Raw genomic sequence first — 24,211 nt, forward strand, 5'->3', positions numbered from 1 at the left:
TAACATTATAAGGTGAGAAGAATGTTACTTGTGTGTGGAGTAGACCTGTGCCTGGCGCGCTAGTCTCTTCAAGCGTTAACAGCGGCATGTAAGGAGCTCTCCAGGGTGCTGAAGTTGACAGACACAACGGGGCTCCTGCATCTGCCTCACTCTATCATAGAGACCAGAAAGATAATGAGGTGTTGTGTCTTCAACTGGGCAACGGTATGACATTTCACATGAGTGAAAATATAGAGAATACTGGAATGGTGAGGTGAGGATTATTGCAAAAAAAAACAGGAGCTTTAAAAAGCTCTCCTCGGACTTCTCAGCTTTCAAGAAGGCCAAGAAAAGCAATGGTAAGTGCAACCTATTATGATTCAAGCTATGCTATTCACGACTGTCTCTTTGAGATATCATGCTATCAAATACAGTGATCTCACTCTCACATCGCCTACTTTGTTTTAACAATATGCAGTTTATACAACTTTGAAGTATCCTAACCCTAATTATAAATTATCTTAAAATAAATAGGCTAACATTAACTTTTTTTGCAGGTGTCTTTGGTTTGGTTTATAATGCTTTGATGTAGGATCAGATCACAGTTCACCAATACGGATACTTAAGCAGGATAATGCAACATATTCCTCTAAATGTTGGAGGTGTGCTATGGGACTTATCCAACTATCCCTACAGCCCCATCTTCAAGAGCAGACACAGCCTTGCAACGCTGCCATTCTATAACTTTCTGCTATGGGTCCTGCTCGGGGTTTTGACGTTTCCATGCTGTGTCCAGTGTTTAATCTTCAAAGTTGGGGTCCTTGGGCCCTGGAACTGCGACCCGGTCTACTCCAAAGCCCTACCTGCGGTGGCCGCTAAACTGGCTGTGGGCAGAATAAACGAGGATTTCAGTTTAGATTTGGGCAGCAAATTGGACTTCGTGATCCTGCAAGAAGCCTGTGAAACATCTAAAGCATTGACAACATTTGTGTACTACGAGAAGATGGTGGACGGTTTCGTCGGCCCCACGAATCCAGGATACTGTGACGCAGCCTCACTTTTGGGCAAAAACTGGGATAAAGCTATCTTTTCCTGGGCATGTATTAACTATGAGTTGGATCGAATCAAGGGCTACCCAACCTTCGCACGGACACTGCCGTCACCTACACGGGTGTTGTTCACGGTGTTGAAGCATTTCAGTTGGGCCAACATCGGCATCGTGTCTTCCAATGAGGATATCTGGATGGACACCGCCGGTAAAGTGGCCAACTCCCTGCGGAGCCAGGGACTTCCGGTTGGCATAGTAGCGTCGGTGGGAATGAACGAGACGGAGATGGAAAGCACACTGAGCAGAATCCAGGCTGCAGGAGAGATCAAAGGCAAGTGTTTTTAAGAACATCTTTACCTTCTCTTTGATGAAGTTTTGGTTACTGGAGAGATGCAAGTGGCTGGTCAGTTTAAAGGGATAATCCGCAGTTGAAGCAATAACAAATCGTTTCCCGCCCCTGTTTCAGTAATAAGCTGAGGGATGGGGCTGGAGAAATGTAACAACTCTCAAATTCATAGACAGAGCTATGGATACAAGTACTAACCATCCATGATATCTACATTATAGTTTTAACCATGTTTTGAGGCTATAAAGTGTTTGTTTATATTTACTATTTACTTTGTTTACAAACATTGGAGTACAACAAGCAGTGGCGATTTCAGCATGTCAATCTTGGTGGGGCAAACTTAACATTTTTGGGGGGGATGCATGCCAGCAAAGCCACTACACTACACAACACAACACTAAACAATACATTTAATTGCACTATAACGGTGACAAACAGTGCCCACAAACTGTTAGGGTCTACATAAAGCTGTCCCAACAGCAGAGCTTTCAGCACAATGGCATAAATCCTTACCACCACTACACCTGGCTATCAGCAGAGCCTTGTCTGGCAGCGAAACAGTTCATTCAGCCTCATTTACTGCCTTTTAAAAACCATAGTTGATATGGCTGACTTGCTTAAACAAATGTGGTTACTACTGACTCCTTGTGGATTTGTGTAAGTCGATAAGAACCGCATTCTCCTTCAATAATAACGAACACCAAAATGAGTTTTGACATTTATGTTCAGTAAAATCCTCATGTTTATTCTTATATCAAACACTTAGCTCTAAGGATAAGCAAGTGCAAGCAAACGAGCTGCGACGAGGTAGGCCTATTCATTCAGCACTTTCAAAATGGACACCGACAGATTCAGATAGATGTTAGTTCAGATAAATTCAGCAAGATGTTGAGGCCTTAACTTTACTCTTCTTTAAGTCACCACACACAGAGAGAGAGAGACAGAGAGAGAGAGAGAGAGTCGGTTAGCCTACCATTTCAAGTATTTGATTAGGCCTATGTAGTCTAAAAAGGAAGGAAAATACAATCATGATGATCCACTTTTATATACAATATACAGACGCACTGCCCCCCGTTTCAGGAGAAGACCCAGATGCAGACAGTGTCGAAGTAACAAAAGTTTATTACTAGAACCAGGGGGCAGGCAAAACGACAGGTCAAGGTCAGTAATCCAGATCAGAGTCCAAAAGGCACAGAACGGCAGGCAGTCTTAGGGTCAGGACAGGCAGAGGTCAATAATCCAGGGTGGTGTGACAAGGTACAGAACGGCCGGCAGGCTCATGGTCAGGGCAGGCAGAATGGTCAAAACTGGGAAATCAGGAACTTGAAAAAGACAGGCGCAAGGGGAAAACTGCTGGTAGGCTTGACGAAACAAAATGAACAGGCAACAGACAAACAGAGAACACAGGTATAAATACCTGGGGATAATGGGGAAGATGGGCGACACCTGGAGGGGGGTGGAGACAATCACAAAGACAGATGAAACAGATCAGGGTGTGACAGACAGCGCATTGCGCAAACAAAGCAACCCTCGCAATATCAACTGGAATTACATGGGTCTGTTTCTGAACTTTTTGTTGAAAACAAACAAATGTTTGAATGGGAAGAGACTGTCACTGGCAAACATGGTTACAGACCCAACAACATTATATATTATCCCCTCCTCATAAAGAAAAGCACATGAGCTAATTATAATACACAAAGTAAGTAAAACAATGAAATCATTCCAACATTGCCTAAAATGATGAATAAGATATTAATGAGACAGACCTATATAAGCAATAGGACTATAACAACTGAGATGTACAAACTATGGCATAAGAGAATGACAAGCGGATAAGAGGCTATCTGTAATTTCGATTAAGACATTAATGAGCGAGCTAAGATGGACGTAGTCACTATAACTATTTTTTCAGCACTTTTGAAATGTACAGCGACAGAATTCAGAACATGAAACGTGCTTACAGTATTCTCCATGTACACCAAGTCAGAACCGTAGCATAAATAAAGGGGGCATACAGTATAAGCAGACAATATTCGATGATGACATTTCTCTAACAAGTCAAGTCAAAACAGTAGGCTAAGTTCTGAGCGGGAAAGGGACCAACTTATTAGCGTGAGGCACATGGGCTACTAACAGCTTACTACACAACATGCACTTAGTACTACTTTCTTAGTGTAAAAGAACAACGTTTATCAGTCATGGGTCAAGTGCAAGTACAGATGATTACATGTAGTAATTAGTAACAGCGCCACCCTCAGGCACTCCAGGTAAGTACATGTACATACATCTTCCTTTCTTTACATTTTCTATTTAATTTTTTATGTTCTTTCAACTCAGTGTTTCACATTGCAAACAATAAACTCTTTTTTTTCACAACATAACATAGACATCACAATTGTCATCTCATTGTTAATGTCTTTTCAATGTTTTATTTATTATTTTATTCTAATTTTTTCTTTTTCTTTTTTTCTTTCAACAGTCTTTTCAGTATAGTCTTTTCAGTACTGGTAGCGTTTTGGCATTCTGATAGGTCTTCAGTGTTGCTTTCCACTGTTTGTTTTGGTGTTGTTGGTGCTGGAGAACACACAGGTGAGTAGTTTTCATCCACCGGATAAGGTAAGTTCATTACGGTTTCTGAGTGTCTCTCTGGGTGTGTTGTTTCATGTGTTTTTAACAGGTGTCTCCGGTTCCTTTTGTAGATTCTCTCGTTTTGTGTTTGTACTATGTATGACCTTGGCTGGTCATGTTTTCCAAGTACAATTGCTGGTTGCCATTTGTTGTCTTGTCTGATCCTGACTCGTTCTCTTTCCTCCATGACTGAAAGCTTACGTGTGCCTTGGTCAAAGTAGTGTTTTTGTCTCTGTTGTCTGCTTGTGAGACGGCTCCTGACATGCTGAAAGAGTCCTGGCTTTAACAATCTCTTTGATGTCGGAATCTTTGTCTTCAGCCTTCTTCCCATTAGTAGTTGTGCAGGTGAGAGACCAATTCCATCCAGGGGTGTGTTTCTGTACTCAAGGAGAGCTATGTAAGGATGTCCATTGCTGTCTCGTGCTTTTTTCAACAGGTTCTTCACAGTCTGAACTGCTCTCTCAGCTTGGCCGTTTGACTGTGGAAATCTAGGGCTCGACGTGACATGTTTGAACTCCCAGCTGGTAGAGAACTCGGACATTTCTTGACTCAGCAACTGTCTTCCATTGTCGGAGCACAAAACGTCGGGCACCCCATGCCTTGCGAATATTGACTTTAGTGCTGTAATGACGTGTTTGTGACTTGTTGTCCCACTGAGCTTGGAGATTTCTGGGTATTTTGAGTAGTAATCCACACATAGTAGATGTGGTTGTAATGGAAGAGGTCCACTCCAACTTTGGCCCAAGCTCTCTCTGGGACTGGATGAGATATGAGCGGCTCTCTTTGGTTGTTGTATTTGTATGTGTTGCAGACTGCACATTTTGTTACAACATATTCAATCTGTTTAGCCATGCCTGGTCAGAACGTCCCTTGCTCGTTCCTTACATTTTACGATTCCCATGTGTGCTTCATGGGTTTTTTCCATAATTTCTTCTCAAATTTTCGGAGGAACGACAAGTTTTGAACTTTTGAACAGCAGTCCATCTGAGTATGTCAAGTCCTCTCTGAAGGTCCAGTAGTGCTATATTTTCTTTGCAACGTTCCCTCTCGTGTCTGGCCATTCTTTTTTAACTGTTTCTGTGACCAGTCTTAACTCTTCATCTTCTGCTGTTACTGTTTTGAATTGCTGCAGTTTTTCTTCTGAAACCGGTAGTTGATGAGAAATGTAGTTTACATCTAGCTCACCATCCAGCAATTTCTCTCTCTGTTCCTTCAGGTATGCTCGGCTCAGTGGATCAGCGATGTGTATCTCCTTTCCTGGTTTATATGTCACATGTAGACTGTATCTCTGTAGTCTCATCAGAATTCTCTGCAGTCTGGCTGGTGCTTTCTGGAGCAACTTCTTGAAGATTGTTTCCAAGGGCTTGTGGTCTGACTCCACCTGGATCTGTTTTCCATACAGGTATTGATGAAACTTCTCGCAGCCATATACTATCGCCAGTTGCTCTTTTTCAATTTGAGTGTATCTCTTTTGACAGTCTGTGAGGGATCTTGACCCATATGCGATTGGCTGACCATCTTGCAGGATCACAGCTCCCAAGTCTTCTGAGCTTGCATCCACAGATTGTGTCACTGTTTTTTTCACATCGTAGTACTTTAAAACTGGCACATTGCTGATGAGTGTTTTAAAGCTTTTGAAGCTCTGTTCCTGTGAAGACTCCCAGTGCTACTGAACATCTCCGTCTAGCAGTTGGCTCGGAGGTGCGCTGACATCTGAGAGATTTGGGATGAACTTTGCGAGATACTGCAACATTCCCATGAACCTCTGAAGCACTGCTTTGTCCTCTGGCTCTGGCATTTCTTGTATTGCTCTGACCATTTCTGGTTTCGGGCCTTCTTTGCATAACACATGTCCAATGTAGCACATTTCTGTCATTCTGATTTGGCACTTGTCCTTATTCAGTTTTGATGCTTCTCAGTCTGTCTAGTAGCTGTCTCAGTCTCCGGTCGTGCTGCTCTGTGTCATCACCCCAGACAAGAATGTCATCCATGATGTTTATGACACCTTCCAGACCTTCCAAATGCTGGGCGAGGCACCTCTGGAACACCTCTGGATCGGATGCGATTCCGAACGGCAGTCTCTTGAATTAATACCTCCCAAACGGTGTATTGAATGTGCAGAGTCGGGAGCTCTCTTCATCCAGTTGGATTTGCCAGAATCCTTGGTTTGCATCAACTACTGAAAATATTTTGGCGTTAGGTATTTCAGCAACTACATCTTCAATGGTACTTAAAGGATAATGTTCTCTCTTGATGGCTTTGTTTTTCTTGGCTCACAGTACGTTCGGAAAAGCTCTTTTAATACATCCAAGTCATCTACATCATCGACAAAATCGAAAGTATTGAATACCTTGATTGCATCATCTCCGGCTACGTGCAGGAATGTGGCACATTTCACTTTTTCAGATTTCTCGGAGATGCCACTGTCGATGATATAAGGGTTTAATTTCTGGATCCACTGGTCTCATTTGTTCCATCTTTTGGAATGTTGAGGTTTCCTTTGTATTACTTTTTAACACCATGTAATATACACTGCTCAAAAAAATTAAGGGAACACTAAAATAACACATCCTAGATCTGAATGAATGAAATAATCTTATTAAATACTTTTTTCTTTACATAGTTGAATGTGCTGACAACAAAATCACACAAAAATGTTCAATGGAAATCAAATGTATCAACCCATGGAGGTCTGGATTTGGAGTCACCCTCAAAATTAAAGTGGAAAACCACACTACAGGCTGATCCAACTTTGATGTAATGTCCTTAAAACAAGTCAAAATGAGGCTCAGTAGTGTGTGTGGCCTCCACGTGCCTGTATGACCTCCCTACAACGCCTGGGCATGCTCCTGATGAGGTGGCGGATGGTCTCCTGAGGGATCTCCTCCCAGACCTGGACTAAAGCATCCGCCAACTCCTGGACAGTCTGTGGTGCAACGTGGAGTTGGTGGATGGAGCGAGACATGATGTCCCAGATGTGCTCAATTGGATTCAGGTCTGGGGAACGGGCGGGCCAGTCCATAGCATCAATGCCTTCCTCTTGCAGGAACTGCTGACACACTCCAGCCACATGAGGTCTAGCATTGTCTTGCATTAGGAGGAACCCAGGGCCAACCGCACCAGCATATGGTCTCACAAGGGGTCTGAGGATCTCATCTCGGTACCTAATGGCAGTCAGGCTACCTCTGGCGAGCACATGGAGGGCTGTGCGGCCCCCCAAAGAAATGCCACCCCACACCATGACTGACCCACCGACAAACCGGTCATGCTGGAGGATGTTGCAGGCAGCAGAACGTTCTCCACGGCGTCTCCAGACTCTGTCACGTCTGTCACATGTGCTCAGTGTGAACCTGCTTTCATCTGTGAAGAGCACAGGGCGCCAGTGGCGAATTTGCCAATCTTGGTGTTCTCTGGCTAATGCCAAACGTCCTGCACGGTGTTGGGCTGTAAACACAACCCCTACCTGTGGACGTCGGGCCCTCATGCCACCCTCATGGAGTATGTTTCTGACCGTTTGAGCAGACACATGCACATTTGTGGCCTGCTGGAGGTCATTTTGCAGGGCTCTGGCAGTGCTCCTCCTGCTCCTCCTTGCACAAAGGCGGAGGTAGCAGTCCTGCTGCTGGGTTGTTGCCCCTCCACGTCTCCTGATGTACTGACCTGTCTCCTGGTAGCGCCTCCATGGTCTGGACACTACGCTGACAGACACAGCAAACCTTCTTGCCACAGCTCGCATTGATGTGCCATCCTGGATGAGCTGCACTACTTGAGCCACTTGTGTGGGTTGTAGACTCCGTCTCATGCTACCACTAGAGTGAAAGCAGCGCCAGCATTCAAAAGTGACCAAAACATCAGCCAGGAAGCATAGGAACTGAGAAGTGGTCTGTGGTCACCACCTGCAAAACCACTTCTTTATTGGGGGTGTCTTGCTAATTGCCTATAATTTCCACCTGTTGTCTATTCCATTTGCACAACAGCATGTGACATTTATTGTCAATCAGTGTTGCTTCCTAAGTGGACAGTTTGATTTCACAGAAGTGTGATTGACTTGGAGTTACATTGTGTTGTTTAAGTGTTCCCTTAATTTTTTTGAGCAGTGTATTAGCACACTCGGGCTCCCGAGTGGCGCAGTGGTCTAAGGCACTGCATCTCAATGCTTGAGGCGTCACTACAGACCCCCTGGTTCGATTCCAGGCTGTATCACAACCGGCCGTGATTGGGAGTCCCATAGGGCGGTGCACAATTGGCCCAGCGTCGTCCAGTTTTGGTCAGTGTAGGCCGTTATTGTAAATAAGAATTTGTTCTTAACTGACTTGCCTAGTTAAATAAAGGTAAAATAAAATAAATAAAACTGAGGCAGGAATGCGAGTAAAAGAACAACGTTTATCAGATGTCAAGTGCAAGTACAGATGATCACATGTAGTAATTAGTAACAGTGCCACCCTTAGGCACTCCAGGTAAGTACATGTACATACATGACACTTAGCTACAGTATACATACCTCCCTAGTATATTACATAATTTATGCAGCAGCATACAAGACACTTTTGGACTCACCGTTGTTGTGCTGTGCTCAGTTGAACAGGAAGGTGGTGTGGCGGTCCTTCTTGTGGGCAAATTTTGTCATCAAACTTTGTTTTCAAAGTCTGGCATTCTCTGGATTTATGGTGCTTTCAAGACAACTGGGAACTCTGAAAAAAAAACAAGGTCGAATCATGATGTCAGTGATCTTCAGGTTGGAGCTCTAGAAAGAGGCCAGAGTTCCCGACTTGGAATTACGAGTTGGATGTCCGTTCAAAACGTTTTTTTCCGAGTTCTGAGATTCTGAGATTTCCCAGTTTCAAGTTTTCAGTTGTTTTGAACGCGGCATAAGTCATGCTGGATTGACAGCATGGCCAATGTATTTAACAATTTCTGGACCATGGTGTTGCGTGTGAAAATGTATCCTTTTAAGCTTGGAAAAGAGACCCTTTCAGACAGATGTTTTAAATCCTTAAACCCAGACATGGACCAAACAACCTATCCACCGAAATAGCAGGCAGGGGAAGCAAAATAGTGATTGCTTTGCAAGGCTTATAGTTAGCCACTGATTCCTTCCAAACCACTAATTGTTGAATTTGCGATTTCCAATGGCCGATGAGCACCGATACGTTTTATCTATAATTTATCTTCATATGACAAGGATTGAAAAGGATTTGCCAGTAGATTGTCGATGTGATTCATGATGATGACTGCTTGTCTAGCTTGCTAGCTAAGATTTTGAAAGTATGATGTTGACATGATCAGTCCAATCAAAGCTATGGTAGATATAACGTGATTTGACATCATTTTATCTGTGGCGAATGATCATGAGCCTTCTTGGATGGGCACATCTAATGTAAATCTATGGCAGCACCCAATGGGGCTTGAACTGCCTAGCTCTCCCTGTATATTCTGCGGTGATGTAGTGTCCCCATGAGTGACAGAACACTGAGCCAGTCACGGCACAACTAGAGAAGATTAACAACGCCTACGCTCTGTATTTTCCACTGGCTGCTCCTCCACCACAGAAAGCACTGAGCTAGGCAGAAACACCTGCATTTTGGAGCTGCCTTACTCAAGAAAGCAAGAAAGAGACCATGTTTGTATGCAGTTTATTCACTCAATAAATGTGTTTTTACATTGTTTGCAAACTGATATGTGACACAAATTAATGCCAAAATAACATGCAAAACAGGCAACAACAAAAAACAGGTGGGGCTCATTTATAAGTCCCTTATTTTATGTAGCAACTGCAGATTGCCCCTTTAAGGTAGGGCCCTCTTGGGCAATGATGAATGTTACCTCCTCAAGTGTTGATTAAGTTATTTCTGACTTGATTATTCAATGCTTCCAACTGGATTGTCAGGGTTGTCGCTCAAGTGTGAATCAATGCTATTATGAATCAATAATTTGTTTGCAGTAGGATGATTCAGCAACATGCACAGATATGCAATTCCTTCATGCACATTACAGGTGTCGACCCCTCACTATCTCTGTCCTGTGTGTTCCAGTGATCATCATGTGCATGCACTCTGCTCTGATTGGTGGGGAGCAGCAGACAGCCTTCCTGCTGAAGGCCCATGAGATGGGTCTGACGAAGGGCCGCTACGTGTTTGTCCCCTATGACACCCTGCTCTACAGCCTGCCCTACGCCAACACATCCTACTTCCCCCTGCAAAACAACACCAAGCTGCGGCAGGCCTATGACGCCGTGCTCACCATCACCGTGTCCTCTGATCTGATGTCATTCAACGAGGCGTTCAACATGGCCAAGAGGTTTGAGGAACTCACCATATCACTGGTCCCACAGCAGGTGAGGAGAGTGTTTCTTGATACTTTCAATTCTGGGATGTGAGTGGAGTCCATCTGAATTTCAATTGATTGTTATGTTATCACATTGTTATTATAATAATATTATGAATTAGCCATTGATTGCATTTATTGAACATTGGTTATGTAGAGAAACACCATAGTCTTCAGGCCATTTGATGTATAACTTTTTTTGGGGTGAGTTTTAGATCAGTGTATCACTCTCAGTTTGGGAGAAGCTAATCACTTTAGCCAAATAAACCATTTATCAATGGCCTACTTGCATTCCAGGTCAACCCCCTGTTTGGAACCATCTACAACGGTATTTACCTCCTTGCCAAAGCCATGCACAATGCCAGGAGAGCTGGCCAGTGGCTCTCCGGGACCAACCTAGCTTATTTCACCAGGAACATGACGTTCTCTGGCTTCAACCAGAAGATCCAGATAGACACTGAAGGGGAGAGCCAGACCAACTATGTCATCCTGGACTCCGACGGATGGGAGGGTCAGCTGTACCGCTCCTATCTGGTGGACCTGAGCGCTGACATGGTCCGCTTCGCGGGCAAATCCATTAACTTCCCCGGGGGTTCCCCTCCCCCTTCAGACTCCAGCTGTTGGTTTGAACCAAACACAATCTGCACTGGAGGTAGAGAACCTGTTTGCTTGTTAGTTTGTGTCTTTCATTCTTCCATCACACAACCAAACTATGTATTTAGTCTCCATGTCTTACCTGTCTCAGGTGTGGAGATAACCTACGTCATAGTGGTGTTTGTGATCATCTTCGTTCTGATCGTGGGAGGACTTGGTCTAAGTCTGTTCGTAAGGTAACTCTTCTCACTATGCTGTTCATCTGTTTCTTACTGTATTTTTATGCCGTTTAGATACATAGAGACTAAAAACCCAGACAGAGATAGTTGGTATTGCTGTGCTGTGATCTTGGCTGACTTGCTCTCTGATTGGCTGGCAGGAGGAGAATCCAGCAGATCCAGTTGGTGAAGGGGCCCAATCGGATCCTACTGACTCTAGAGGACCTCACGTTCATCAACCCTCAGCTTAGCAAGAGGGTAACTATATTTTCCCATGTGATTCTCTACAACATTACCTCTATCTGATATACTGTATGTTCATTCATCTATTTTATGCCTCATAGAAAATCACTCTAGAGGACCTGAGTGAATCTAAAAGTGCAATAGATAACAACAGTATGCATTCAGGAGGCCCGCACCACTCTATGAACAGCATCACTACAGCAACACATGAGACCACAAATGTAGCTGTCTATGAGGTAGGTTGACGATGTTTACCGTTGAACCACAAGTCGACGTTTCATCCCTATCCCAAAATATTTCAATGTGACTTGTAGAGAACGGAGCCCGGATAAAACCGCATATTTTCTTCCATGGCTTCACAGGGCGACTGGGTGTGGCTGAAAAAGTTTGAAGAAGGCCATTTCAAGGAAGTCAAGCAGAGCACCACCAAGATCTTTACAAAGGTAAAACCAAAACATAACAACAACAGCAAGTTCAAGCACAAGTACAGTGAAATGCTTGCGAGCTCTACCCAACAGTGCAGTAATCAATATCTAAAATAGTATAACTAATAAATAAATAAAAATATAATATATATATATATATATATATATATATATACACTACCAGTCAAAGGTTTGGACACACCTACTAATTCAAGGGTTTTTCTTTATTTTTACTATTTTTTTTACATTGTATAATACATCACATTTATGAAATAACACATATGGAATCATGTAGTAACCAAAACAGTGTTAAACAAATATATTTTATTTTATATTTGAGATTCTTCAAATAGCCACCCTTTGCCTGGAATTCGTCACCTGGAATGCATAACAGGTGTGCCTTCAAAAAAGTTAATTTGTGGAATTTATTTCCTACTTAATGCGTTTGAGCCAATCAGTTGTGTTGTGACAAGGTAGGGGGGGTTACAGAAGATAGCCCTATTTGGTAAAATACCAAGTCAATATTATGGCAATAACAGCTCAAATAAGCAAAGAGAAAGGACAGTCCATCATTACTTTAAGACATGAAGGTCAGTCAATACGGAAAATGTCAAGAACTTTGAACGTTTCTTCAAGTGCAGTTGCAAAAACCATCAAGCGCTATGATGAAACTGGCTCTCATGAGGACACCACAGGAATGGAAGACCCAGAGTTACCTCTGCTGCAGATTATTAGTGCATTAGAGTTACCAGCCTCAGAAATTGCAGCCCAAATAAATGCTTCACAGTGTTCAAGTCACAGACACATCTCAACATCAACTGTTCAGAGGGGACTGTGTGAATCAGGCCTTCAAGGTCGAATTGCTGCAAAGAAACCACTACTAAAGGACACCAATAAGAAGAAGAGACCTGCTTGGGGCAAGAAACACGAGTAATGGACATTAGACCGGTGGAAATTTCTCCTTTGGTCTGGAGATTTTTGGTTCCAACCGCCGTGTCTTTGTGAGACGCGGTGTGGGTGAACGGATGATCACCGCATGTGTATTTCCCACCGTAAAGCATGGAGGAGGAGGTATTATGGTGTGGAGGTGCTTTGCTGGTGAAACTGTCTGTGATTTACATTTACATTTGACATTTTATTCATTTAGCAGACGCTCTTATCCAGAGCGACTTACAGTTAGTGAGTGCATACATTTTATTTCAATTTTTTTTCTTCATTATTTCAAATTCAAGGCACACTTAACCAGCATGGCTACCACAGCATTCTGCAGCGATACGCCATCCTATCTGGTTTGGGCTTAGTGGGACTATCAATTGTTTTTCAACAGGACAATGACCCAACACACCTCCAGGCTGTGTAAGGGCTATTTTACCAAGAAGGAGAGTGATGGAGAGCATCAGATGACCTGGCCTCCACAATCCCCCGACCTCAACCCAATTGAGATGGTTTGGGATGAGTCGGACCGCAGAGTGAAGGAAAAGCAGCCAACAAGTGCTAAGCATATGTGGGAACTCCTTCAAGACTGTTGGAAAAGCATTCCAGGTGAAGCTGGTTGAGAGAATGTCAAGAGTGTGCAAAGCTGTCATCAAGGCAAAGGGTGGCTATTTGAAGAATTTCAAATATAAAATATATTTTTGATTTGTTTAACACTTTTTTGGTTACTACATGATTCCATATGTGTTATTTCATAAATTTGATGTCTTCACTATTATTCTACAATGTAGAAAATAGTAAAAATAAAGAAAAACCCTTGAATGAGTAGATGTGTCCAAACTTTTGACTGGTACTGTATATAAGAAATAAGAGATGAAGCTATGTAGAGGGTCAGTGCCAATACCACATTTACAATGTATAGAGTCATGTCTGGGATGTGAGTTTTTTTTGTTTCTTCATTTTGTGTGAATGTGTCCAGATGAAGGATCTGCGAAATGAGAACATCAATCCATTCCTGGGGTTTTTCACAGACTGTGACATGTTTGCCGTGGTGACGGAGCATTGTTCCCGTGGCAGCCTGCAGGACCTCCTGAGGAACGACGACGTCAAGCTGGACTGGATGTTCAAGTCTTCTCTGTTGCTGGACCTAATCAAGGTATGACATGCTTGACACCTCATGTTACAGAACTTTTTTTACTAGTGTAATTTGTCCCAATAAAGATTTAAAAATATCTTCTAAAAACTGTTTCGGCCAGCAGATCATGTTCATTTCAAATGTTTTTATTTTACTTTGTCATAAGTAACACCAATGGTTTACCACTGTTGATCATATTGGCCTCTCAGGGTATGAAGTATCTGCACCATCGAGAGTTCCCTCACGGCCGGCTGAAGTCACGGAACTGTGTGGTGGACGGACGCTTCGTCCTCAAGATCACAGACTACGGCTTTAACGAGCTGCTGGAATCCCAGAAATCCCCCCAAAATCTAGTTCCACCTGAAGGTAACATCTATGCCTAGATTAGCATTTTTTGTGTGAAAATGTTCAGTCTTCCATATCATGTTAAAGGAGCAGTGCAGTCAAAAACATGATTTTCCTGTGTTTTATACATATTTCCAAACATATTTCCAAACTGATGTTAATGCCCTTTTAGTGTAAGAGTTGTTTGAAAAGACTGCCTTCAATTTCAGCTTGTTTTGCATGGGTGGAGTTTTGGACCGCCTGGTGACATCATAACAAAGAGAGTTTGCCCTCCTCTCTGCCAATAGCAGTTCGTTTTCAGGTTACACATCCCTCCCACTAGGCTCCTCCAGTTAGGCCCCTCTCAGACCACTCCCAAACAGTCCTAGCAAAATTCTTGCTTGAGAAATGACATTTTGCTAAGAAGTTATTTTTGTTTGTTTTTGACCATTTGAATTGAAAACAATCACAGTAAGGTACTTAATTGTTATCCAGAAATGATTTGGCTGCATTGGACCTTTAAAGATGGACTTGACACACATTAATTTGTATTTCTAGTTTGTGAGCATAAATCTATGTCATTTAGATTATGTATGCTTCTCATGTGCTGCATTTAACTACAATGCCAAAATCATGACCCTGTGCCTCTGTATCTCAGATCAGTTTTGGACAGCTCCAGAGTTCCTCCGAGATGTGGAGAACTCTCGGAAGGGGACCTATAAAGGAGATGTGTATAGTTTTGCCATTATACTCCAAGAGGTGGTTGTCCGAGGACTTCCATATTGCATGCTGGGTCTGACTCCTGCGGGTAGGTCTGGGGGATACAAAACCATACAATCCACTCTGAGAGGCAATTTTTTGTTTTACCTTGAGGTCATTTTTTTGTCTTTTGTGAATCAACATCAATTGATTGATTAGTTAAACTGTTATCGTTCGAGTAAGGTCAGAGTTGTAAATCACAATAATTTCCCTATCTACAGTGTATTATGTAGCGACATATTGTACATACAGAATTTCTGCTTTGCTTTCACAAACTGTCTAGTACCAGCTGCCAATAAGCTGTGTAATGAGTTGTTATGCTCCCGTGCTGCTGCTATATAACCTCTCTCCTCTCTTTCTCTCTCCCTCACCATCAGAGATCATCCGTAAGGTGAAGAAGCCTCCTCCCATGTGCAGGCCCACTGTGGCCCCAGATCAGGCTCCTCTGGAGTGTATCCAGCTGATGAAACAGTGCTGGAGCGAACAGCCTGACCGCAGACCAGCCTTCGATGAGATCTTTGACCAGGTCAGCAACCCTCATCTGTCTCCATGGTTATCTGCTGTCAGTGTCATAGCAGGGTAATGCAGGGAATATGTCTGGGTAATTATTCATTGGCCGTGTCCGGAACCTGTCTTGCCTACTACTTAATAAAAGAACATACTGTGTACTAATCAAACTACATACTATTTAGAATGTACTGTTTAGTAAAAACGAATGCAGTAAGCAACAAATATTAACATACTAGGCTCACCCATCCTGTCACGATCATTGATGAACGGGTCAGACCAAGGCGCAGCGTGAAATGCACACATGTTTATTTTATAAACTAAACACACGAACAAAACAACGTGACGTGACGTGACGTGACGTGACGTGACGTGACGTGACGTGACGTGACGTGACGTGACGTCCTCAGGCTAAACACAATACAAGCCTATACACGGAACAAGATCCCACAACTAATGATTGCAAACAGGCTACTTAAGTATGATCCCCAATCAGAGACAACGAGCGACAGCTGCCTCTGATTGGGAATCACACCCGGCCAAACATAGAAACACAATACCTAGAATGTAAACATAGAAATAATAACATAGATCTCCACACCCTGACTCAACATACAAGAGTTCCATACGTCAGGGCGTGACACATCCTGAGAATGTGTCATCTAATAATGCGCAATTGCGTTGATTCCCGACATTCATTCATTTGGGTACAGCGCGTCCCCTTATCTCATTATCAGCTGATTATCAGCTGTTGTCAAACACACATGAGTCTGGAATAGGGTTGCAAAATTCCGGGAACTTTCAATAAATTCCCTGGTTTTCCCGAAATTCCGGTTGGAGGATTCCCGGAATCAGGAGGGAATAAACAGGAAATCCGGAATCCTCCACTCAGGACTTCTGGAAAACCAGGGAATTTACTGAAAGTTCACGAAATTGTGCAACCCTAGTCTGAAAAGATGATTCTCTTCCTCAAAAGTGTGCAGCGAATTCTACTAGATGAAAAGCCGAAATTAGTATAACATCCTGGCATTTAAAGCATACTTGATTTTTGAAATTTCACATATTATAAAACTTTCTATTTTCGCGTACATAAAATGGATACGATTTAGAAACGCTAGTATGGGTATTCAGGCACGGACAAAGTCTTGGCTCATAGCTTTATGGATTTTTTGCAGAGAGCATAAGTCATACCTGATATTACATAATGTAGTGGTGCACCGATGATGATGATGATGATGATGATGATGATGGTGGTGGTGGTGTTGTGTCACAGTTCAAGCTGATCAACAAGGGCAAGAAGACCAACATCATTGACTCCATGTTGCGGATGCTGGAGCAGTACTCGTCTAACCTGGAGGACCTGATCAGAGAGAGGACAGAGGAGTTGGAAGTGGAGAAACAGAGGACAGAGAAACTGCTCTCTGAGATGCTACCTCCGTGAGTCAAGCATCATGTTATAACACACACAGAGACATCTAAAGAAGTCAATGGGCATTTTGTTATTTCAAGATATCATTCTTGTACAATGCCAAGGGTATTATCGTTCCATCCCATGATACAGTACCGTACTTGTAACTTTTAATGATTGTTTGTTGCTCTGTGTCATGTTACCACGAACACAAAATGTCCCTTGTCACATTACAGTTCTGTGGCAGAGGCTCTGAAGACGGGTGCGACGGTGGAGCCAGAGTACTTTGACCAGGTCACAATCTACTTCAGTGACATAGTAGGCTTCACCACCATCTCCTCCCTCAGTGATCCCATCGAGGTGGTGGACCTGCTCAATGATCTGTACACGCTGTTCGACGCTGTGCTCAGCAACCACGACGTATACAAGGTCAGTTATACTATTTTCACACTACTGAGTTGAACCAAAATGAGCTGAGCCGAGGCATCATAGTTGCGGGTTGGGGTGCCATGCTAGGGAAGCTTCACAACAGCACAAATCAAGTGACGTGAGGATTTTTCGAGTATCAATGTGGCAATGTTTTACTATATGCCTGTTTGTTTTCATTATGTAGGTGGAGACCATTGGTGATGCCTACATGGTGGCATCAGGTCTCCCCAAGAGGAATGGCAACAAACACGCAGCGGAGATAGCCAACATGTCCCTGAACATCCTGAGCTCTGTGGGCACCTTCCAGATGCGCCACATGCCGGGCGTGCCCGTCAGGATACGAATAGGGATACACTCAGGTGAGAGAGGGCAGGGGTTGTCCCTGCCTGGCAGAGACACTCTGAAGCTAGGCCACATTAGCTAGTTCATCAATCTTGCTCAATGGATGAATGCCAACGTGAGGTGTTTATAAATTTCTTTCCAAAATGCTATTTATCAATTTTCAGAAATCTTGGTAAATCAGCTTCTACTGTTTAAAGAACTTATGAAAGAGATTGGTGTGAATTTTCACTATCTAATCATGGCATGGGTTTGTTCAATGACAGACATGTATTTGTTTGAAATCTATCACTTGATGGTTTCATTTCAGAGAGACAAATAATCATGTTTATTCTTTAAACGCTATATATCCACCTCACTCTCAGAGAAATAAGTAGTATTGCTAGGTTTTGCACAGTCAAATGTAACAAATAACTACATTTTTTATAAAGAACCGTACAAATGATACATCAATATATATATATATTTTTTAAACTATACAGTAATATGACATCTGTATGTAAAACATTAACATTTGACATTTTTGTAATTTAGCGGATGCTCTTATCCAGAGCGACTTACAGTTAGTACATTCATCTTAAGATAGCTAGGTGAGACAACCAAATATTACAGTCAAATATACAGTCTGCAAACATTCCATTCCAGCTAAAAAATTTATATATAGTGTTTAGAAAAATAAAACTACATTTTAATGCACACTTAAAATCAATTAATTGAAATAGTAATATTTTACACGCACATGAAGGTACCCATAAGCAGCAATCATTTAATCATTTCTGGTGAAAAAACACAAATGTGAAACATTTGTGGATATAGCGTTTTGGAAATAAACTCTTCATATCATAATCAATCACTTTTTTGTCTTGGCGTTTTTCCTATTTTGTTGCATTACAACCTATAATTAAAAATTATTTTTATTTGGATTTCATGTAATGGACATACACAAAATAGACAAAATTGGTGAATTGAAATGAAAAAAATAACTTGTTTAAAAAAATTCTAAAAAATTAATAAACGGAAAAGTGGTGTGTGCATATGTATTCACCCCCTTGCTATGAAGCCCCTAAATAAGATCTGGTGCCACCAATTACCTTCAGAAGTCACATAATTAGTTGAATAAAGTCCACCTGTGTGCAATCTAAGTGTCCCATGATCTCAGTATATATACACCTGTTCTGAAAGGCCCCAGAGTCTGCAACTGTCACGATCGTTGGTTAGAGAGGACCAAGGCGCAGCGTGTTGAGCGAACATACTTTAATAGTAAAGTGCAAACACGAATACAAAACAATAAACGATACGTAACGTCCTCAGACAATGACTGACAAGGAACAAAAACCCACAAACACAAGGTGAAAACAGACATTATAAATATGGCTCCCAATCAGAGACAACGAGCCAAACAGCTGACACTCGTTACCTCTGATTGGGAGTCACTCATCCAAACAAAGAAATACAACCACATAGAACAACCCAACCAAACAGAACACAACGAAACGAACACACCCTGGCTCAACATACAAAGTCCCGGAGCCAGAGCGTGACAGTACCCCCCCCTAAAGGCGCGGACTGCGACCGCGCCTCAATAAGGGCTAAACAAGGGAGGGCTGGGTGGGCATACCTCCTCGGCGGTGGTTCTGGCTCCGGCCCTGATCCCCACCTCCTCTCCAACCCCCCAAAGTACCCCTGGTCCTGTCTAGCCCCGCTGGTCGGAGCCGGACTGACGACACGCGCCCCTGGCTTGGTGCGTGGAACAGGAACGGGCCTCACCGGACTGACGACTCCATTCCCTGGTTTGGTGCGAGTAGCAGGAACGAGCTGGACCAGGCTGACGACTCGCATCCCTGGTTTGGTGCGAGTAGCAGGAACGGGCTGGACCAGGCTGACGCCTCGCACCCCTGGCTTGGTGCGAGTAGCAGGAACGGGTTGGACCAGGCTGGCGACTCGCACCCCTGGTTTGGTGCGAGTGGCAGGAACAGGCCGGGTCGGGCTGGCGACGCACACCGTAGGCTTTGTGCGTGGAGCAGGGACAGGCCGGGCTGGGCTGGCGACGCACACCGTAGGCTTTGTGCGTGGAGCAGGAACAGGCCGGGCTGGGCTGGCGACGCACACCGTAGGCTTTGTGCGTGGAGCAGGGACAGGCCGGGCTGGACTGGCGACGCACCTCGTAGGCTTGGTGCGTGGAGCAGGGACAGGCCGGGCTGGGCTGTCGACGCACACCACTGACTTGGTGGGAATGGCAGGAACCGGCCGGGCTGGGCTGACGACGTGCACCACTGACTTGGTGGGAATGGCAGGAACAGGCCGGGCTGGGCTGACGACGCGCACCACTGACTTGGTGGGAATGGCAGGAACAGGCCGGGCCGGGCTGTCGACGCACACCACAGACTTGGTGGGAATGGCAGGAACAGGCCGGGCTGGGCTGACGACGCGCACCACTGCCTTGGTGGGAATGGCAGGAACAGGCCGGACCGTACTGGGGACACACACCACTGGCCCCACGCAGGGATCAGGAACGGGCCGGACCGGACTGGTAACACACCCCAGTACCTCTCGCCGTGCCTCCACACTTTCCCTCTCCTCTGTGCCCAGTGGCCCCCCTAACCTGGCGGCCTTCTCTGCCAACGCTTTGCACCGCTCTAACCCGTACACCTGCTGCCCCGACGTCGTGAGCCCCCCCCTAAAAATTTCCTGGGGGTCTCTCCTCCCCGTGGCCCAGGCCTCTCTCCCTCTTGCCAGACTCGCAATCATCTCCTCCCACGTCCATCCTCTCTCCTCGTCACGCTGCTTGATCTGGTTAAGGTGGGTTTTTCTGTCACGATCGTTGGTTAGAGAGGACCAAGGCGCAGCGTGTTGAGCGAACATACTTTAATAGTAAAGTGCAAACACGAATACAAAACAATAAACGATACGTAACGTCCTCAGACAATGACTGACAAGGAACAAAAACCCACAAACACAAGGTGAAAACAGACATTATAAATATGGCTCCCAATCAGAGACAACGAGCCAAACAGCTGACACTCGTTACCTCTGATTGGGAGTCACTCATCCAAACAAAGAAATACAACCACATAGAACAACCCAACCAAACAGAACACAACGAAACGAACACACCCTGGCTCAACATACAAAGTCCCGGAGCCAGAGCGTGACAGCAACACCACTATGCAAGGGGTACCACCAAGCAAGCGACACCATGAAGACCAAGGAGCTCTCCAAACAGGTCAGGGACAAAGTTGTGAAGAAGTACAGATCAAGGTTGGGTTATAAAAAAATATCCCCTTAGAAACTTTGAACATCCCACGGAGCATCATTAAATCCATTATAAAAAAATGTAAAGAATATGGCATCACAACAAACCTGCCAAGAGAGGGCCGCCCACCAACACATTAATCAGAGAGGCAACAAAGAGACCAAAGATAACCCTGAAGGAGCTGCAAAGCTCACAGCGGAGATTGGAGTATCTGTCCATAGGACCACTTTATGCCGTACACTCCACAGAGCTGGGCTTTACGGAAGAGTGGCCAGAAAAAAGCCACTGCTTAAAGAATAAAATAAGCAAACACGTTTGGTGTTTGCCAAAAGGCATGTGGGAAACTCCCCAAACATATGGAAGAAGGTACTCTGGTCAGATGAGACTAAAATTGAGCTTTTTGGCCATCAAGGAAAACGCTATGTCTGGCGCAAACTCAACACCTCTCATCACCCGAGAACACCATCCCCACAGTGAAGCATGGTGGTGGCAGCATCATGCTGTGGGGATGTTTTTCATCGGCAGGGACTGGGAAACTGGTCAGAATTGAAGGAATGATGGATGGCGCTAAATACAGGGAAATTCTTGAGGGAAATCTGTTTCAGTCTTCCAGAGATTTGAGACTGGGACAGAGGTTCACCTTCCAGCAGGACAATGACCCTGGGCATACTGCTAAAGCAACACTCAAGTGGTTTAAGGGGAAACATTTAAATGTCTTGGAATGGCCTAGTCAAAGCCCAGACCTCAATCCAATTGAGAATCTGTGGTATGACTTAAAGATTGCTGTACACCAGCGGAACCCATCCAACTTGAAGGAGCTGGAGCAGTTTTGCCTTGAAGAATGGGCAAAAATCCCAAGCCACTGTATTTCCTTTTCTAACTGTCTGTATGTGGGGATCCATCAGTCATAATGAGGGAGGTTGGAGCAGTAGCAGGCCAGGGTTTGGTTTCTCAATGTGATGGCTGAGATGTGATGCTCATGTGTTGTGTGTGTGTACAGGGTCATGTGTTGCTGGGGTGGTGGGTCTGACCATGCCTCGGTACTGCCTTTTTGGAGACACAGTCAACACTGCCTCTCGTATGGAATCCACTGGGCTGCGTGAGTATCAGAGGTTCTTGGTGTTGATTTACAAAACATTAAGAACACCTTTTTAATATTGAGTTGCACCCCCCCCCCCCCCCACCCCCCCATGTTGACTCCAATGCTTCCCACAGTTGTGTCAAGTTGGCTGGATGTCCTTTGGGTGGTGGAACATTCTTGATACACACAGGAAACTGTTGAGCGTGAAAACCCCAGCAGCGGTGCAGCTCCTGACACAAACCAGTGCGCCTGGCTCCTAATACCATACCCCGTTCAAAGGCATTTAAATATTTTGTCTTGCCCATTCACCCTCTGAATAGCACACATACACAATCCATGTCTCAATTGTCTCAAGGCTTAAAAATCATTCTTTAACCTGTGTCCTCCCCTTCATCTACACTGATTGAAGTGGATTTAACAAGTGACATCAATAAGGGATCATAGCTTTCACCTGGATTCACCTGGTCAGTCTGTCATGGAAAGAGTAGGTGTTCTTAATGTTTTGTACACTCAGTGTATTTCTGCTCAGGATGTCTGCATTATTTTGCTGGTATGGTTTGTAGTGACAGTGTTATTTCCTTTCAGCTTATAGAATTCATGTGAACATGAGCACTGTGAAGATCCTGCGCTCCCTCAACGAGGGCTACAAGATAGACGTCAGGGGCATGACAGAGCTGAAGGTATAAACACCTCACAATACATCATCCTCTGTGTTCACCTGTAGTATTTCTTTCAACTGTTTATAAATAAATCATGAATAATGATATGTTCCTACAGGGTAAAGGCATTGAAGAGACATACTGGCTGGTTGGGAAAGAAAACTTCACAAAGCCTTTACCGAACCCTCCAGAAATTAAACCAGGGTAAGACCTCACAATACAGTACCTTATGTTGAGACCCTGGTGAGAACCACTCTAAGTGAATCGTAACATGTCTACATTTCATTCAGTGAATATTTGTGCATTGATTATACAGCAGTTGTATGTGTTTATGTTTAATAATTTCACTAATTTTCTCATCATTCACTGCATGAGCAAAATGGAGCCCCAATGAGTACCAGGATGTGATTGAGGCTGTTGTGGTGGCGTTACATGTGTTGTCTACTTTAGGGATGACAATCATGGACTGAACCCAGAGGATATAGCTGCGTACAAGAGAAAAAAAGCAGAGAAAAAAGCTTGATTCTCTGAGTCAAAATCGAGGAGGTAGCTAGCAACTTGCATGCCGTGCTCTGTTGTGTCATGGTGGAAAGCTAGTTGTTGTGTGGGTTCTTATGTTGCATGTAGTTTGTGGCTTTCACAATCTGTGGGATTTTGTTGAGCCCCCTCTACTACCCCCCCGCCCCCTCTACTGTCCATCCATAGTCTCTTGACCTGATCTCTTCAAGTCTTGATCTGATCTCTTCTCTAATCTTCTGATCTTATCACCTTCAATACCGTTAAAAGCAGAGCTTGACCTTCCCAGAAAAGCTCTATTCATTTTGGATAATCTCTTTCCATCGTGAGTGGTTCACCCTCGTTACCGTCCTTCCTTTCTTCTCAGCCTCTCATTTGATGCAGCACCTCTAAGACACAGGTGGCTGGTGACACCTTAATTGGGGAGAACGGGCTCGTAGTAATGGCTGGAACGGAATTAATGGAATTCACTCCATTCACTCCATTCCAGACATTATTATGAGCCATCCTTCCCTCACCAGCCTCCTGTCCTCTAAGACAATTAACATTCTGAGTCATGCTTCTTCTGCCATGTCATCTCTCTCATCTTGTCTCGCCAGTGAAGGTACGTAGAGTTTAAATGTTATTTGATCTTCCATTCTCAGGGACAACTGGCAAGAGATGGTGACAGATGAGATCAAGACGATATTTCGCAAGGCCAACCGGGAGGTGGACAAGCCTAAAATCTGAGCAGACGAGACAGAGAGCGAGAGAGACTAAAATGGGGAGAGGAGGAGAACACATCCAAAGAGAGAGAGAGAGAGGAAGAGAAAGGGATGATGAAGGACTGGAGGACAGAGGGCATGAACCGGCCTGCTCACTGCGGCTTACGTGGCCTCCTTTAATAGGATTTCCTGGCTGCTGTCTGTGTAATCTGCTTGTGGCCAGCACAGCAGAAAGGGAGAGCACTAATGAAATCAAGGTTGTTGTATTACCGTCCTGCGACAGGGATAGTGCATGTCTTCTTAATGAACCATACACTTATGTCTCTGGTCCCCCATTGGCCACTAAGTGGCTTCTT

At 44.1% G+C, this 24,211-nt stretch overlaps 1 protein-coding gene across 1 annotated transcript; it reads left to right on the plus strand.

Moving 5' to 3' along the window:
* Positions 1-613: 613 nt before the first annotated feature.
* LOC311101363 (retinal guanylyl cyclase 2-like) lies at positions 614-23,880 on the plus strand (the record flags this gene model as incomplete). Its single annotated transcript, XM_084142498.1, has 18 exons — positions 614-1,358; positions 10,037-10,338; positions 10,626-10,980; positions 11,074-11,158; positions 11,302-11,398; positions 11,485-11,619; positions 11,746-11,826; positions 13,721-13,897; positions 14,086-14,242; positions 14,859-15,008; positions 15,337-15,485; positions 16,740-16,903; positions 17,111-17,303; positions 17,488-17,662; positions 21,896-21,994; positions 22,562-22,656; positions 22,754-22,839; positions 23,796-23,880. 18 exons carry the CDS (start codon positions 614-616, stop codon positions 23,878-23,880), a joined length of 3,330 nt encoding a protein of 1,109 aa, XP_083998624.1.
* Between the last annotated feature and the right edge of the window lie 331 nt (positions 23,881-24,211).

Source organism: Coregonus lavaretus (assembly GCF_964263955.1).
Source record: "Coregonus lavaretus genome assembly, chromosome: 26".
NCBI lineage: Eukaryota > Metazoa > Chordata > Actinopteri > Salmoniformes > Salmonidae > Coregonus > Coregonus lavaretus.